The sequence below is a fragment of the Patagioenas fasciata genome, chromosome 19 (assembly GCF_037038585.1).
Source record: "Patagioenas fasciata isolate bPatFas1 chromosome 19, bPatFas1.hap1, whole genome shotgun sequence".
In the NCBI taxonomy this organism is placed as follows: domain Eukaryota; kingdom Metazoa; phylum Chordata; class Aves; order Columbiformes; family Columbidae; genus Patagioenas; species Patagioenas fasciata.
Window position 1 is genome coordinate 2300672 of NC_092538.1, and position 15685 is coordinate 2316356.

The following is a 15685-nucleotide window of genomic DNA, read 5'->3' on the forward strand; positions in this document are numbered from 1 at the left end:
GCTTCTCTTCTCCAGCTCAACAGCCCCAGCTCTCTCAGTGTCTCCTCATCACAAAGATGCTCCACACCCCTCAGCATCTCTGTAGCTGTTTGGGACTGGCAGCTCCATTTTTCTGCCAGCTTCTGCCCTCCACAACGAGCCTGGAAGCCTCTGCCATCCTCCACAGCTTCACAGGCACGAAATACCCTCTGGCACAGCAGCAAGTCCATGCAAAGGCGATGCCACCACATGCTCCCTGCCTGGGTTTCACAGCAGGGAGAGCTGTCCTGCCTGACCCTGCCCTTGCAGGGACCTTGTTCAACAATCACTGCTGCTGGAGCCGTTGCTCTGCATGCTCATGCACCCCGGAGGGCTAACCCCCTTGGTACGATAGCTAAACCCACCCAGATGTGGGGAGGAAGAAGCCAGGGAGCTGGTTAGCAGGCTGGGATGGGTAGCAGCTCACCCAAGTGCAGCGACAGCAGGCAGACCCCCCCCTTCACCCAGGGTGCCTGTCCTGGGGTGCAGGGGCCACCCATGGGGTCTCACCTTGGTGCTGGACTCCAGGGTGGCCTGGAGGACCTGCAGCTCCTGCCTGCTGGCTGCCAGCTCCCGCTTCAGTGTGTCCAGCACCTCCGCCTGCTCCTGAGACTGCGGGTAAGCAGAGAGACTGCTGGAGCTGGTGCCCCATGCGGGAACTCCCCTCTGCACCCCGGCGTGTCCCCGTGTCCCCACTCACCTTCCTCTGAGCCTGCTCGCTCACCCGCTGGAAGGAGTCCTCCAGCTCCTTCTTCTCTCGCTCCACATCCCCCTGGGCCTGCCTGGCTACTGTCACCTGCTTGGTCACCTCTGCATTCTGGGGACAGCAGAGAGGGAGCTCAAGATGCTCAGTGTGCGGGGGCATGGCCACGAAAAGGGGGCACGGGGGACATTTGGGGAGCCCACCTTGCGCAGCAGATCAGCGTGGTTCTGCACCAGCTCGCTGTACTTCTCCTTCAGCTTGCTGTACCGCTGCTCGTTGGCCTGCGCCCGCCCTGCCACGGACACCTCGGTGAGCACCTGGACCCCCACCCCGAGGCTCACCCCACCCCACGCTGGGCATCAGCTCCCCCCCTTGCTCACTTTCGATCTCCGTCAGGCTCCTCTGTGCTTTCTCAGTGTCTTCACGCTGCTTCTTCAGCTCCTCCAGCTCCGTGCGCAGGAACTCACTCTCGTCCTGCGCCTGCTGCTTCAGGTGCCGCTGCTCGGCCAGCTCGGCCTCCAGCTCGCTGGCCCGGCCACGCAGCTGCACCGCACCCCGTGCGCTCTGCAGGATGGCAGGACATGGAGTCACAGTCAGTGTGGCTGGAAGAGACCCTCAAGATCATGGAGTCCAACTGTTAACCCAACACCATCACTGCCCCATGTCCTGAGAACCTCATGTCCGTCTGTCCAACCCTCCAGGGATGGTGACTCCAGCACTGCCCTGGGCAGCCTGTTCCAATGCCCCACAGCCCTTTGGGGAAGAAATTGTTCCCCACATCCAACCTCAACCTCCCCTGGCACAACTTGAGGCCGTTTCCTCTGCTCCTGGCGCTTGTTCCTGGGGAGCAGAGCCCGACCCCCCTGGCTCCAAGCTCCTTTCAGGCAGTTCAGAGATCAGAAGGTCTCCCCTCAGCTCCTGTTCTCCAGCTGAACCCCCCAGGTCCCTCAGCCGCTCCCATCACACTTGTGCTCCAGCCCCCTCCCCAGCTCCATTCCCTTCTCTGAACTCGATGTTTTTCTTGTTGTGAGGTCAGCAGCTCCTGGTGCTGTTTGGTGGCTGCCAGCAGCATCCAAAGCCCCCCTAGTACCATCCGGTGGCCACCCGGGGGGCAGCAGCATCCTGCAGAGCCCCGACTGCAGCACGGTGATGCTGGGCCGCCAGGGTGAGCCTGATTCCCCCAGCACACTTGGGGATCCCCCAGTATGGACAGGGATGGCTGCTAGGGATGCAGAATCAATCCGGGATAGGATAGACAGGTTGGTCACAGCTTCCCAGCTTTGGGACCAAGATAGTTGGTTAGCATTCAGAGACTGCTTCTACCAGGCTCAAGATCAGAGCGTCCCGACACGTAGGAAGTCAAGGAAGGGAGCCAGGAGACCTGCGTGGTTAAACACGGAATTGCTGGGCAAACTTAAGTGGAAGAGGAGAGTTTATAGATCATGAAAGGAGGGGCTGGCCACCTGGGGAGAATATAAGGCTGTTGTCAGAGGGTGTAGGGAGGCAACTAGGAAAGCTAAGGCCCCCTTAGCATTAAACCTGGTGAGAGGGGTCAAGGACAATAGGAAGAGCTTTTTCCAATACATGGCAGATAAAACTAACAGCAGAGGCAATGTAGGCCCACTGATGAACGAGGTGGGCGCCCTGGTGACAGAAGATACAGAGAAGGCAGAGTTACTGAATGCTTCTTTGTCTCTGTCTGCTCTGCCGGGGGCTGTCCTGAGGAGCCCCGTACCGCTGAGGCCCCAGAGGAAGGCAGCACAATGGAGGAGTTTGCCTGGGTTGATGAGGGCTGGATTAAGGAGCAGTTGGGCAATCTGGACATCCATAAATCCATGGGTCCAGATGGGATGCACCCGCGGGTGCTGAGGGAGCTGGCTGAGGTCATTGCTGGACCGCTCTCCATCATCTTTGCCAAGTCTTAGGAAACAAGAGAGGTGCCTGAGGACTGGAGGAAAGTAAATGTCACTCCAGTCTTCAAAAAGGGCAAGAAGGAGGACCCGGGTAACTATAGACTGGTCAGCCTCACCTCCATCCCTGGGAAACTGATGGAACGACTTCTCCTTGGTGTCATCTCAAGGCATATCAGGGATAAGAGGGTCAGTAGGGGCAGTCAGCATGGCCTCACCAAGGGGAAGTTGTGCTTGACCAACCTCATTGACTTTTATGAGGACATAACAAGATGGACGGATGACGGCAGAGCGGTGGACGTGATCTACGTTGACTTGAGAAGGGCATTTGACACAGTCTGCACAGCATCCTCACAGCTGAACTGAGGGAGTGAGGTCTGGATGACCAGGTAATGAACTGGCTGAAGGGAAGAAGCCAGAGTCATGGTCAATGAGCAGAGTCCAGTTGAGGCCTGGATCCAGTGCAGTGCCTCAGGGTCAGTACTGGGGCCGGTATCATTCAATATATTCATCAATGATTTGGACGAGGGAATAGAGTGACTGTCAGCAAGTTTGCTGGTGACACCAAGCTGGGAGGAGTGGCTGACACTGGAAGCTGTGCTGCCATCAGAGACCTGGACAGGCTGGAGAGCTGGGCAGGGAAACATTTAATGAAATAGAACAAGGGAAAGTGTAGAGTCTTGAATCTGGGCAGGAACAGCCCCAGGTTCCAGTGTAAGTTGGGGAATGAGCTGTTAGAGAGCAGTGTAGGGGAAAGGGACCTGGGGGTCCTGGGGACAGCAGGGTGACCATGAGCCAGCACTGGGCCCTTGTGGCCAGGAAGCCAATGGTACCTGGGGTGGGTTAGAAGGGGGTGGTCAGTGGGTCAGAGAGGTTCTCCTGCCCCTCTGCTCTGCCCTGGGGAGACCACACCTGGAATCTTGTGTCCAGTTGTGGCCCCTCAGTTCCAGAAGGACAGGGAACTGCTGGAGAGAGTCCAGCGCAGCCACCAAGATGCTGAAGGGAGTGGAGCATCTCCCGTGTGAGGAAAGGCTGAGGGAGCTGGGGCTCTGGAGCTGGAGGAGACTGAGGGAGGACTCATTCATGGGGACCAATATGGAAAGGGGCAGTGACAGGAGGATGGAGCCAGGCTCTTCTGGGTGACAACCAGTGATAGGACAAGGGGCAGTGGGTGCAAACTGGAACACAGGAGGTTCCACTTAAATGTGAGAAGAAATTTCTTCCCGGTGAGGGTGGTAGAGCCTGGCCCAGGCTGCCCAGGGAGGCTGTGGAGTCTCCTTCTCTGCAGACATTCAAACCCGCCTGGACACCTTCCTGTGGAACCTCAGCTGGGTGTTCCTGCTCCATGGGGGGATTGCACTGGATGAGCTTTCCAGGGCCCTTCCAACCCCTGACACTCTGGGATTCTGTGATTCACGTATGCAGGAGCACAGCCAGTGCCACACGCTGCCCCATTCCCAGCAGGAGCTGCTGGGTCTCATCCTGCTCCTGAACTGCAACATGGGCACCCACCACGTAACACCGCGGGATGGTTGACACCCACCTCGGCCTTGAAGTTCTCCAGCTCCTCCTTCAGGGCTGCGATCTCCCCGTAAAGCTGCTCGATTAACCGGTCCCTGGGAAGGAGAGACACCAGGTATATCTCCAGTGCAATCAGCCGTGTTGGTGACACGGGGACGTGTCCTGGGAGGGGAGATGTCCCCTGTGCCACCATGGCTGCTGTTCTGGGACTGCTCACTTGTCATCCTTATTCATCCCGTTCTGGCTGTTGAAGTTGAAGGGGTCGCTGCTGAAAGAGCTGCCAAAGATGTCATCAAACTTATTGTCAAAGAGGCTCTGTGGGGAAAGCACAGGGACCTGGTGTGAAGCCACCACCAAATGGGAGCCCTCATCCCCTCATGCCCCCGGTGGCACCACCGAGCCAGGGGTTGGATCGCCCCTGTTGCTCCCAGGATGCTGACCATGTTGAACACATTGGACACAGAGCATCTCTGGTCCATCCCCACCGAACTCCTGGGGGCAAGAGCCCCAAAGCCATGTCACCACGTGTTCCTTCTCCTCCGGCAGTGCTCAGTGCTCGGGACAACCCTTGGTGGGGAGGGACGTGAAGGCCCTACGCAGGCACCCAGAGCTGAGGGGCGATGTTGGGAAGCCACACATCCCCAGTGCTCAGCACTGGAGGGCACCAAACCACTAACAGAAGCACCGTGAGGTGAATTCAGCCTGGCTCAGAGCTGGCAGCACCCAGCACCCACACCGGCCCTCCCCAGGATGCTCCCCAGCACCCAAGGCCATCCCCACCATCCCAGCCCCCACCATGGCATGGTTTTGGAGAAGTAACCCCAGAGTTGGAGCTGAAGGGCACCCACTGTCCCCTCTGCAGCCCGAGGGACACAGGCAGCGCCGCGGCGGCTCACCTGGGAGCCCGTGTCCATCTCCACCAGGTCTGTGATGGGCTCGCTGTCGGGTGAGGACGCCTCGGCGGGGATGACGACCACGGGGCTGATGTGCTCTGACAGGGCCGAGGCGCGCAGGAAATTGGGAGGGTTCTGGGAAACAGTGGGGGGAAGAGGGTTAGGTGGGGAGCACTGGCACCAACATGAGGCTTCCCAGAACCCCAGGCTGGTTGGGCTGCAGGACCTCTGCAGATCCCCAGCCCAGCCCTGCTCACGCAGGGTCACAGAGCAGATCACACAGGTGGGTCCAGGCGGGTTTGAATGGCTCAGAGAAGGAGACTCCACACCCGCTCTGGGCAGCCTGGGCCAGGCTCTGGCACCTCCCAGCAAACAAGTTTCTGCTCATGTTCACATGGAGCCTCCTGTGTTTCAGTCTGTGCCCGTTGCCCCTCACCCTGGCGCTGGGCACCACTGAACAGTCTGGTCCATCCTCTGACACCCACCCTGAGCTATTGATCCCACTGATCAGATCCCTCTCAGCTTCTCTTCTCCAGCTCAACAGCCCCAGCTCTCTCAGTGTCTCCTCATCACAAAGATGCTCCACACCCCTCAGCATCTCTGTGTCCCTCCGCTGGACTCTCTCCAGTAATTCCTTGTCCTTCTTGAACTGGGTAGCCCAGAACTGGACACAGTCCTCTAGATACATGGATGGTCCAAATCCTGCCCTGGCGCTGATCTGGCTGCCCAAACACAAGGGGATGGAGTCAGGACCCACAGGGATAGATCCCAGCAAGGGCTGTGGGTCGGTGCAAGGGGATCCCAGCCCCTGGCAGCTCCATCCTGCCAGACCCCACCCAGGGAGGGACACAGGGATGCGCCTCAGGCCCCATGACCCCACATTGCCATCAGCCCCAGGAACCCGGGCAAGGTGACCCTTTTTCATCACTCTCCCAGTGCCTGTTGCTACTCCTGGCCATGGGGACAGTGAGCAGGGTTCGGGGACCAGAGGGTCTCACCTCCGGCAGCTGCGGGATCTGGATCAGCCTCTTGAAGTACTGGAGGTTGCTGGAGCGGTAGAAGAGGTCCTTCAGCCTGCGAGGGGCAGGGAACGCTCAGTGACAGCTCTTGACCAACCCTGACACCCCACTCCAAATGTGGGTGGCTCCAACCCCTCGCCTGGCTCCAGGAGGGTGTCACTGGGCCACCATGCTGCCACTAAACCCATGGTGGGTCCTTGGAAGACCCCACTGCCACCCCACCCCTGGCAAAAACGGACTGTTGGAGGTCTTCTCCTATAAGCCCAGGACCCGAGGAGCAGAGAGAAGGACCTGACACTTGAGCAACCTGGTCTAGTGGGAGATGTCCCTGCCCATGGCAAAGGTGTTGGACTGGATGACCTTTAAAGGTCCCTTCCAACCCGAATCACCCTGTGAGTCAATGAAACCATGAAGAACAGCAGAACAGCCACACTGGGTGGGACCAAGGCACAGCCACCTCCCGGTGCTGTTCTCACTGAGGGACAGCTGAGAAACGTCACCATCGCTCCCATCACGGCCCCGGCCATCAGCAGGTTGGGGGGTCTCCTGCCTGGAGACCACGTCTGCACCATCACCAGGAGCAGCTCCCCAGCAGCAGCACTGCCTTCTGTTGGAGCCCCAGTTTTGGGGAGCAATGGCAAGGCCTGCGTCCCCTCCCAGCCACCGTGGTGTCCCATTGGTATCTCAGTGCTGTCAGTACCCGCCTCAAGGTCTCTGCCCAGGGGTCAGAGCCAGCACATAGCCCTGCTCTCTGTGGGGTTTGCAGCCTGTGACCTTGAACCGAGCTGTTCCCCGGCACCGTCACATCCTCCCCCTGCTCTCGCCCAGTTTTTGTCTTGACTGCTCTAAATAATCACGTAGCAGAGGACAGGGCACTTCACTGCTGGCCCTTTCTCAATCTCATTTAAAATATGGTGAGAGGACCAGCTCCAGCAGCATCGCCGGGGGCACCTGAGACACCCCTGGTACAAAACCCGACCACTTGTCTCCTTTGTGCAGTTCCTAATGCAGGGGAGACCTGACCTCACATCTCACAGAGTGGGATGCATCCAGTCCAAGCCCTGCCACGGGCAGGGACATCTCCCACCAGACCAGGTTGCTCAGAGCCCCGTCCAGCCGGACCTTGAACACTTCCAGGGATGGGGCACCCACAGCTTCTCTGGGCAGACTGTGCCAGGGTCTCACCACCCTCACCGTGCAGCATTTCTTCCCCATGTCCAACCTAACCCCATTCTTGTTCAGTTTAAAACTCTTGTCCCTTGTCCCGTCACTGCAGGCCCTGGTCAAAACTCTCTCCATCTTTCCCATAGCCCCCATTTAAGTACTAAGGGTCCATCACAAGGTCTCCCTGGAGCCTTCTCCAGGCTGCACCCCCCAGCTCTCTCAGCCTCTCTCCAGGGCAGAGCTGTTCCAGCCCTTGGACCGTTTCAGCGGCTCCTCTGGCCCCCTCTGCCAGGTCCGTGTCCGTCTTGTGCTGGGGACCCAGAGCTGAACTCGGTGCTCTGGGGGTCCCAGGAGAGCAGAGCAGAGGGGGAGCATCCCCTCCCTCGACCTGCTGCCCACGCTGCTGGTGATGCAGCCCAGGAGACACTTGGCTTTCTGGGCTGCAAGCACACACTGTTAGTTCATGTCTACCAGTCCTTCTCCACAGGGCTTCTCTCCATCCATTCATCCATCCATCCATCCATCCATCCATCCACCCACCCACCCACCCATTCCAGTCTGTGCTGGTACTGGGGCTGCCCTGACCCAGGTGCAGGACCTTGCACTTGGCCTGGTTGAACCTCATGAGGTTCACACGGACCCCCCAGCCTGTCCAGGTCCCCCTGGATGTCACCCCTGTTCCCCAGCGTATTGACTGTGCCACTCACCTCAGTGTCACCTGCATTTCTCAGGGCACTTCCATTTTTCCCCAGAACTTTTGGAAATAAATACATTTGCTTCCACTGCACATTCCCCAGCAGCACTGCTGGTACCCCGCTTTCTGCAAGGCTCCCCAGGGACCCCCCAGTTCTGCAGCACCCAAAGCTTCCATCCTTTGGCCATCCCTTTTCACAAGCTCCTTTGGGTTTGTGCAATTGGCATTTTGTTTGAAATTCAACAGAATTGGAGGTAAAATCTCTTTTCCCCGTCCCATGCCCCCAACACTATGACCGTGAGTGCCCCCCAGAGCTTGTGCAGACCGCTGCCCCTGCCAGGAGCATCTCAAACCACTTCCACACGCTGCTTGTGTTCTACCAACACATCCCTCTCCAAAAAGACCCACTCCAAGCAGAAAACGCTGCAAAGGGTGCTGAGCACCCTGCCCACCCAGCACCCAGCCCAGGTCACCCCTGGGGTGTCCCCCTGGCCAGCCCCCCATGCTTGGCTTCCCAGCCTCCGCCCAGACAGCACACCTACAAATTGCAGTTAAAACTGCAATTAAAGGGTTTGAGGGTTTTAAATCATCAGACATGCCGTCAGCGGCTGAACAGTCTCGTTAGAATTAATAACGCTGTTATCTGGTAATTCAATACCCGTGGATGAGCCGAGTGGAGCGGCCGTCCTGAAGGGAGCTCTGGGAAAGCCGAGAGATTGAAGTGGGTTGGATTTCAGAGCAAGATGCTCCATCGCTGGGTGGCTGAGCCCCCGCACAGAGCTCTGGTGTCCCACAGGGCTCCGGTGTCCCCCTGTGCTCCCTCCACCCCAGCAGCACCCCTGGGCATTGCGGGTGGCTGGGGAGCCATTGCCCCGGGCTGGGCACTTACTTTCTGAACTGCTCCAGGAAGCGATCCCGGTGGCCCTGCAGCGTGTCCGCCGGCAGACCTGGAAGAAGCAGCAAGTGGAAATGTCACTGGGCATCTCCATGGTGGAGAGACCTCCGCGGATGAGGGGACAACCCCCCAGCACAGCCATCTGGCAATGGGTCTTTCCCAGAGACAATCACCCTCCTCCTGGGGTCTGAACGCTCTGGGCTCGGTGTCCCGCTGCAGGATGGGATTGTGCCCCCCCAGACACCCCCAGGGCAGGTGACAGCAGTGAGCTGGCGGTCAGGCAGCTGCCACCATGATTCGAGGTTCTGGGAGATGTGGGTTTTGCAGGTTTTTTGCCTACCCAAAGCCAGGGGGGTCCCGGTGGGCACCATCCCCATGGCCGAGGGGTGTTCACAGGGCAGGCTCCAGGGACCACTTGGTGCCCAGCGCTTGCATCTCCTTGCCCCTCCCGGTGATGCCCCTCAAAAAGTCTGGGAAGGAGATGGGGATGGAGGCGAACAGCCCAGCCTAAGCAAGGCGGTGAATCTGGTGTCCCACTCCATGTCCCCTCGAGGTGGTGGTGCTGGGGACACTCACAGGAGTGCAGCTTGAAGAGCAGCTTGACAGTGTAGTCGTAGAGGTGGCTGCAGTCCAGGATCACCTGGATGAGCGGGGCCAGGCGGCACTGCCCTGCGGCTGTCACCGACACCGAGCGTGACATGTCCAGGGAGCTGAACACTGCGGGGAATGAGAAGGGGATCAGGCTCCGGCAGCACTGGCGGGTGCCACACCGTGTTGGCTGCACCCACAAACATCACCCAGAGCAAGAGACCTGCACCCCTGACACCCACTGGTGCTGGGGGACCCAGCCTGCTGTCCTTCAGGTGTTTGCAGGCTCAGTGCGAGGGCAAATTCCCACCTGAGACCCCCACGCTGCCCGGGGACACCTCAGCCTGGCACTGGGGACAGGAGGTGGCCTGTCCTGAGCCCTAGGAGGGTACCAGGGCAGGGCTCTGGTCCCCCCAGGACACACAGCCCCGGTGCCCTGCCTGTCCCCCGGGTATTCGGGGAGATGCCCCCAAACCAGCCAGGAGCAGCCGGCAGCACCTCACGTCTACAGCACCAGGGCAGTGCTGGAGTCATCATCCCTGGAGAGTTGAACAGACGGAGATGAGGTTCTCAAGGACATGGGGCAGTGCCAGGGGTGGGGAACAGCTGGACTCAATGATCTTATAGGTATTTTCCAACCAAAATGATTCTGTGATTCTGTAATTCTATCCTCTGCCATTGTCACATCAAATTGCATCTTCTGCTGGGGTTGCAGGACGTGCCCCATGGCACCAAAGTCCTTCTGCCAGGGCTGGGGCCACCCTGGGGCACGGGGCGATGTCCAGTGACTGGCTTCATCATCCAGACTTGCGGGTCGCCCAGGAGCCGGGGCTGTTTGCCCGCAGAGCTGCCGGCAGGGTGGGCAGGGTGCTGCAGCTTCATCTCCATCCAGCAACGTGCCCTCAACAGGCAGAGCAGCCAGAGCTCCTGGGAACACTCTGGGGATGGGGCTGCGCCACGGGGATGAGCCCCACAGCACCGCCACCATCTCAGCATGCGGCCATGAGGTGAGGGTTCCCTCAGTACAGCCCCATGCCGCCAGCACCCACAGCCTGCTGCACACAGCTGATGGAAGCTTGCCCCCAAATTGCTCTAATTTACCTCAAACCTGATCCTGCTCGAGCATGCAGAGTGCGTGACAGTCCTGAGGGCTGGGACTGAACTGTTTCACCCCTCGGCTGCTCACGCAGGAGGAAGGCAGGTGCCCCCGCGCCTCCCCCAGCGCCAGCTCTGCCGCCAACACCCACGGCAGCTCATGTTCACCGCTAATAAAAACCAAAGCCTGTCGCAGGCCCACGAGTAAGAACAGAAGAAATTCAGCCCAGGGAGTCTGCTGAAGCGGGAGAGCCCAAAGTCTGGGTGGTGGAATCACAGAACAGTTTGGGTTGGAGGGACCTTCCCAGCTCCCCAGCTCCCCCCTGCCATGACAGGGACATCTTCACCAGCTCAGGTTGCTCAGAGCCCCGTCCAGCCTGGCCTGGGATGTCTCCAGGGATGGTTCATCCACCACCTCTCTGGCCAACCTGGGCCAGGCTCTCACCACCCTCAGGGCAACAATTCCTTCCTCATGTCCAGCCTGAATCTCCCTCCTTTAGTTTAAAACCATCACCCCTTGTCCTATCACAACAGGTTCTGCTAGAAGTCTGTCCCCATCTTTATTATCAGCCCTTTTAAGCCCAAAAAGGCCACAATAAGGTCTCCCCGGAGCTTCTGTTCTCCAGCTGAACACCCCAGCTCTCTCAGCCTGTCCTCCCAGCAGAGCTGATCCAGTCTCGGATCATTCCTGTGGCCCCTCCGGCTCCTCCAAGCGATGGCTGTGGTGGGCAGCAGGCTGGGGAACGTGCCCAGCACCACGCACGCAGGGACCTCAGCTAATAATAATTTTGGGGAAGTACCCAGAAGAGAGACGAGCTGCGATGTGTGCAGCTCAGCCCCACAGACCCCCACCCAGGGCAGCGCAGGGACTCACCCGTCTGGAAGAGGTTCAGCTCACACTCCAGGTAGTCAAACATCTCCACCGTCAGCTGAAAACTAGGAGAAAGGGATGAGGGTGGTTGGGGAGTGTCCCTGCAGCCACTCATAGGCCTCAACGTGTGCCAGGTGCCACCCCAGAGGGACAAGCGGCTGCTCCGGTGTGGATGCACCAGCCTTGCCCAGGCACTCTGCCCACCCCCAGCACCACAGCAGGGTGGGTAAAAAGGCGCAAGGTCCCGTCCCCAGCTCGGTGGTCCTGCTGGGGAGGGTGGGCAGCACCGTCTCATCCTCTCCCTCGCCCCCCACCCCTGTCCGGTGCTCACAAATTATTGACATCGTTCTCTCCCGCCTCGTCCAGCTGCCGGTCGGACATCTGGAGATTGCCAGGGAAGCGGGGGTTCTGTGGGGAGACAGGAGTTGGAAAAGGGTTAAAAAGGACTTGGGAAATGGTTAAACAGGAGACAGAAAGGTTTTTGACCTCCACGGCTCCGGGAGCACCAGGGTGGCTGTGGTCCAAGAGACTGGGACATCTCCTCAGATACAGCGAGGGAGTGATGCAGGGGAGAGGGGGCTGACACCAGATCTGCTGAGCCCCAGTGACTGCAGCATCCCCAGTCCATGGCACCTGTATCCTCCCCAGCAAGACAAGTCAGTTCTCCCTGCGCTCCTGGAGATGGGGCCACCAGCATCGCCAAGAGCTGGAGGGGAAGGAACCAATATCTGTTCTGGGAAGCAAAGCCTCTCAGAATCACAGAACAGTTTGTGTTGAAGGGACCTTCCCAGCTCCCCCAGTGCCACCCCTGCCATGACAGGGACATCTTCACCAGCTCAGGTTGCTCAGAGCCCCGTCCAGCCTGGCCTGGGATGTCCCCAGGGATGGTTCCTCCACCACCTCTCTGGGCAACCCGGGCCAGGCTCTCACCACACTAATACTCTTCACGCTCCCCAAGTGTTTTGGGGAAGGTCCCATCACAGCTCCAAACCAAATCCAGGTGACAGGTACAGCCTGGCTTCACAGAATAACCTCCTTCCAGCAGAGCTGGGAAAGAAAGGAAGCTCCAGGGGTACCAAACTGCAGCTGGTCACTGTGAGGACGATGGCGCTCGAGGCCACATGGGGATGCATTTGTGTGCCAGCCCACCTTGACCTTCCACCGGCTCTGGGCAGTGTCCTGTTACTTTAACACCACAAGCATATTCTCTTTTATTCTGTAAGAAAGCATCTGTCTAAATAATAATTTCTATTGATCTGAGCGTGGCTTCCCGAGGCACAACAGGACACGCTGCATCCCTGACAACAAACCCGCTCCCCACGGCCCCGGCAGCCGGCACGGCACACGTGGAGCTGACCCGGAGCCCCCGCAGCCTCTCCAGGCCAGGACCTGCCCGGCAGCGCTGCTCCACAGCCTGGAAACAGCTCCTGAGCAAGGGGAAAACCCACCTGGGGTGGCTCCCTGGGAGCACCCACGGCCCAAGAGCTCCAAGGGGAGAGAGAATAAATGGATTTCAGTGACAGGCAGTGATTATTTTGAGCTGGGGAAGCACTGGGTGGGACAGGATGGGACATCATGCTGACTCCGGCCAGGACTGACCCCGCAGCATCCCCTGTGTGGAGATGTTTCACCAGCCGAGGCAGAAGCCCTGGGAGCAGCGAGGCTGCTGGGACCGAGAGGTTTGTTCTGTGCCACCTCATCCCCATTTCCTGATCTTCCTGGTGAATCTAAGGTGAGATTTCTGGTCTGTGATGAACTGGATGCTCACAAAGAAACCTTAAACCTCTGACTCTGCTGAAGTTCTGTTGAGAAGAACTAAACTGTGTATGCTCAGCAGTGCTCAGATTAAGTCAATCATTATTTTCCCATCGATCTTGAATTCCCAGGCTGACTTGTTGCTCCCACTCCATTTTTCCTGCCCATATGAAAACCTTATTTTAGAAAGTGCTAGAGTGCCTTACACCCGAACTTCTGTCCCCAGCAAAGGGAGGTTTCTATACTCATGTATTTAATTTCTCCTTTGCTCTGCTCATTGCACCAACAGGGACATCCCCAGCCCAAACCCCGACATCTCTCCCCACATCCCTGGTGACGCAGAGAAGCCAGCCTCCAGTGCAGGGTTTTCTGGGGGATTTACACCTCAATCCCCCCAAACTGGGGGTTTGTTACTGTTTCTTGTAGCTGCCCCCCACTCCCAGCCCAGCCCTGATCCCCCACAGAACCGTCCATCCCTGAGGTGTTGGTCCTTGGGTCACTTCATATCCAGGCTGAGGACGGGCCCTGGCAGCCCGGGACATGTTCCAGGGATGGTCACGACAGAGGAGAGGACCCTCGGGGGTGACAGCCCCTGTCCGGCCACCTTTGTCATTCCAGTGCCCCATCACCCACCCCTTGCTGTGGCTGTGGGGAGGGTCTGATGCTCACCTTGGTGTGAAACTCCATCTTGGTTCTCAGCAGTTTGAGGTAGATGCTGCAGAGCTGCCCGTAGCCCTCGCTCAGGTGGCCCTGGGGACACCAAAATACTGGTGAGACCTGGGGCGGGTTGTGACACAGGCTTCTCCCATTGCAGCACAAGCGATTCCCTCCTCATCTCCCCCAAAACCAGCCAAAACCCTCCTTGCTGACACAAAGGTTGTGGACTGGCTTGCAGCAAACGTGCTGGAAGTATCTGGTCAAGACCTTTTCAATACCTCCTCTGCAGATCTCAATGCTGCATTTGGCCCTCAGAACTGAGTTTAATCATTTTGGTTGGAAAAGCCCCTCAAGATCATGGAGTCCAACCATAACCCACCCCTGGCACTGCCCCATGTCCCTGAGAACCTCATGTCCGTCTGTCCAACCCTCCAGGGCTGGCGACTCCAGCACTGCCCTGGGCAGCCTGTTCCAATGCCCCACAGCCCTTTGGGGAAGAAATTGTTCCCCACATCCAACCTCACCCTCCCCTGGCGCAACTTGAGGCCGTTTCCTCTGCTCCTGGCGCTTGTTCCTGGGGAGCAGAGCCCGACCCCCCTGGCTCCAAGCTCCTTTCAGGCAGTTCAGAGATCAGAAGGTCTCCCCTCAGCTCCTGTTCTCCAGCTGAACCCCCCAGGTCCCTCAGTCGCTCCCATCACACTTGTGCTCCAGCCCCTCACCAGCTCCGTTCCCTTCTCTGTACTCCCTCTAGTGCCTCAATGTCCTCCTTACGATGAGGGGCCTAAAACTCAAGGCATTCAAGGTGCAGCCTCACCAGTGCTCAGTACAGTAGCACAATCACTTCTCTAGTCCTGCTGGCCACACTATTCCTGGTACCCGCCAGGATCCTTTTTGGCCACCTGGGCACACGCTGGCTCATGTTCAGCCGCTGTCACCAACACCCCCAGGTCCTTTTCTGCCAGGCACTTTCCAGCCGCTCTTCCCTGAGCCTCTACCATTCATGGGGATGTTGTGACCCAAGTGCAGGACCCGGCACTTGCCCTTGTTGAACCTCAAACAGCTGGCCTGAGCCCATTGATGCAGCTGCTCCAGATCCCTCTGTACGGCCTTCCCACCCTCCAGCAGATCGACACTCCCACCCAATCTGGTGTCATCTGCAGACTTACTGAGGGTGCACTCAATCCCCTCATCCAGAGAACTGATGAAGAGATTAAACAGAACTGGCACCAGTACTGAGCCCTGGGGACACCACTTGTGATCGGCCACCAACTGGATTTGGCTCCGTTCACCACAACTCTTTGGGCCTGGCTCTCCAGCCAGTTCTTTACCCATCACAGACACACCATCCAGGCCATGAGCTGCAGCTTCTCCAGGAGATGCTGTGGGATACGGTGTCAAAGGCTTTGCTGAAGTCTAAGTACAGAACATTCACAGCCTTTCCCTTATCTACTGCCTTTCATAAACCCAGGTTTTGCCATGAAATAGGAAGACAGCATTTAATTTTGGTGGGATATTGAACACAAGCAGCAGTCCCAGCCCGGGGAGGTCACAGCAGCCATGGACAAGCATCTGCTCAGCCCTCAGAACCCGGATCCTCCGGGGTGAGATCACGGTCCAAACCAACACTCGGGCCTGGCCTGGCACTGGGTGCTGCTGAGGGACCCCCGGGGTGTCCCCACCGCAGTGGCTGGTGGGGTCGGCCACTTACCCACATCCTGCTCATGTCACTCAGCTCATTCTTGTATCTCACGGAGTCTTTCAGCACCTGGAGGGAGGAGGAGGAAGATGAGGATAAGCAGGCAGTGGGCAGTGCACCAGGGCAAGGTGTTGACATATGCAGAACTGGCAATCAGGATAAGGAATGGGAGATCTGGGCGCTTTCCCAGCCCCGCAGCCCACTGC

At 58.5% G+C, this 15685-nt stretch overlaps 1 protein-coding gene across 2 annotated transcripts in view; it reads right to left on the reverse strand.

The window, feature by feature from the left end:
• The window catches only part of HIP1 (huntingtin interacting protein 1), a 53181-nt gene that overhangs the window by 8322 nt on the left and 29174 nt on the right, over positions 1 to 15685 (reverse strand). For both annotated transcript variants that reach the window (XM_065852848.2, XM_065852849.2), the window contains exons 4-17: positions 15492 to 15548; positions 13796 to 13876; positions 11703 to 11779; positions 11375 to 11436; positions 9394 to 9534; positions 8812 to 8869; positions 6044 to 6119; positions 5049 to 5180; positions 4370 to 4467; positions 4175 to 4247; positions 1102 to 1285; positions 925 to 1013; positions 719 to 835; positions 529 to 630 (exon numbers count right to left, since the gene is read on the reverse strand). In XM_065852848.2, the coding sequence (XP_065708920.1) occupies positions 529 to 630; positions 719 to 835; positions 925 to 1013; positions 1102 to 1285; positions 4175 to 4247; positions 4370 to 4467; positions 5049 to 5180; positions 6044 to 6119; positions 8812 to 8869; positions 9394 to 9534; positions 11375 to 11436; positions 11703 to 11779; positions 13796 to 13876; positions 15492 to 15548 (1347 nt within the window). The remainder of the gene's footprint in view (positions 1 to 528; positions 631 to 718; positions 836 to 924; positions 1014 to 1101; positions 1286 to 4174; positions 4248 to 4369; positions 4468 to 5048; positions 5181 to 6043; positions 6120 to 8811; positions 8870 to 9393; positions 9535 to 11374; positions 11437 to 11702; positions 11780 to 13795; positions 13877 to 15491; positions 15549 to 15685) is intronic.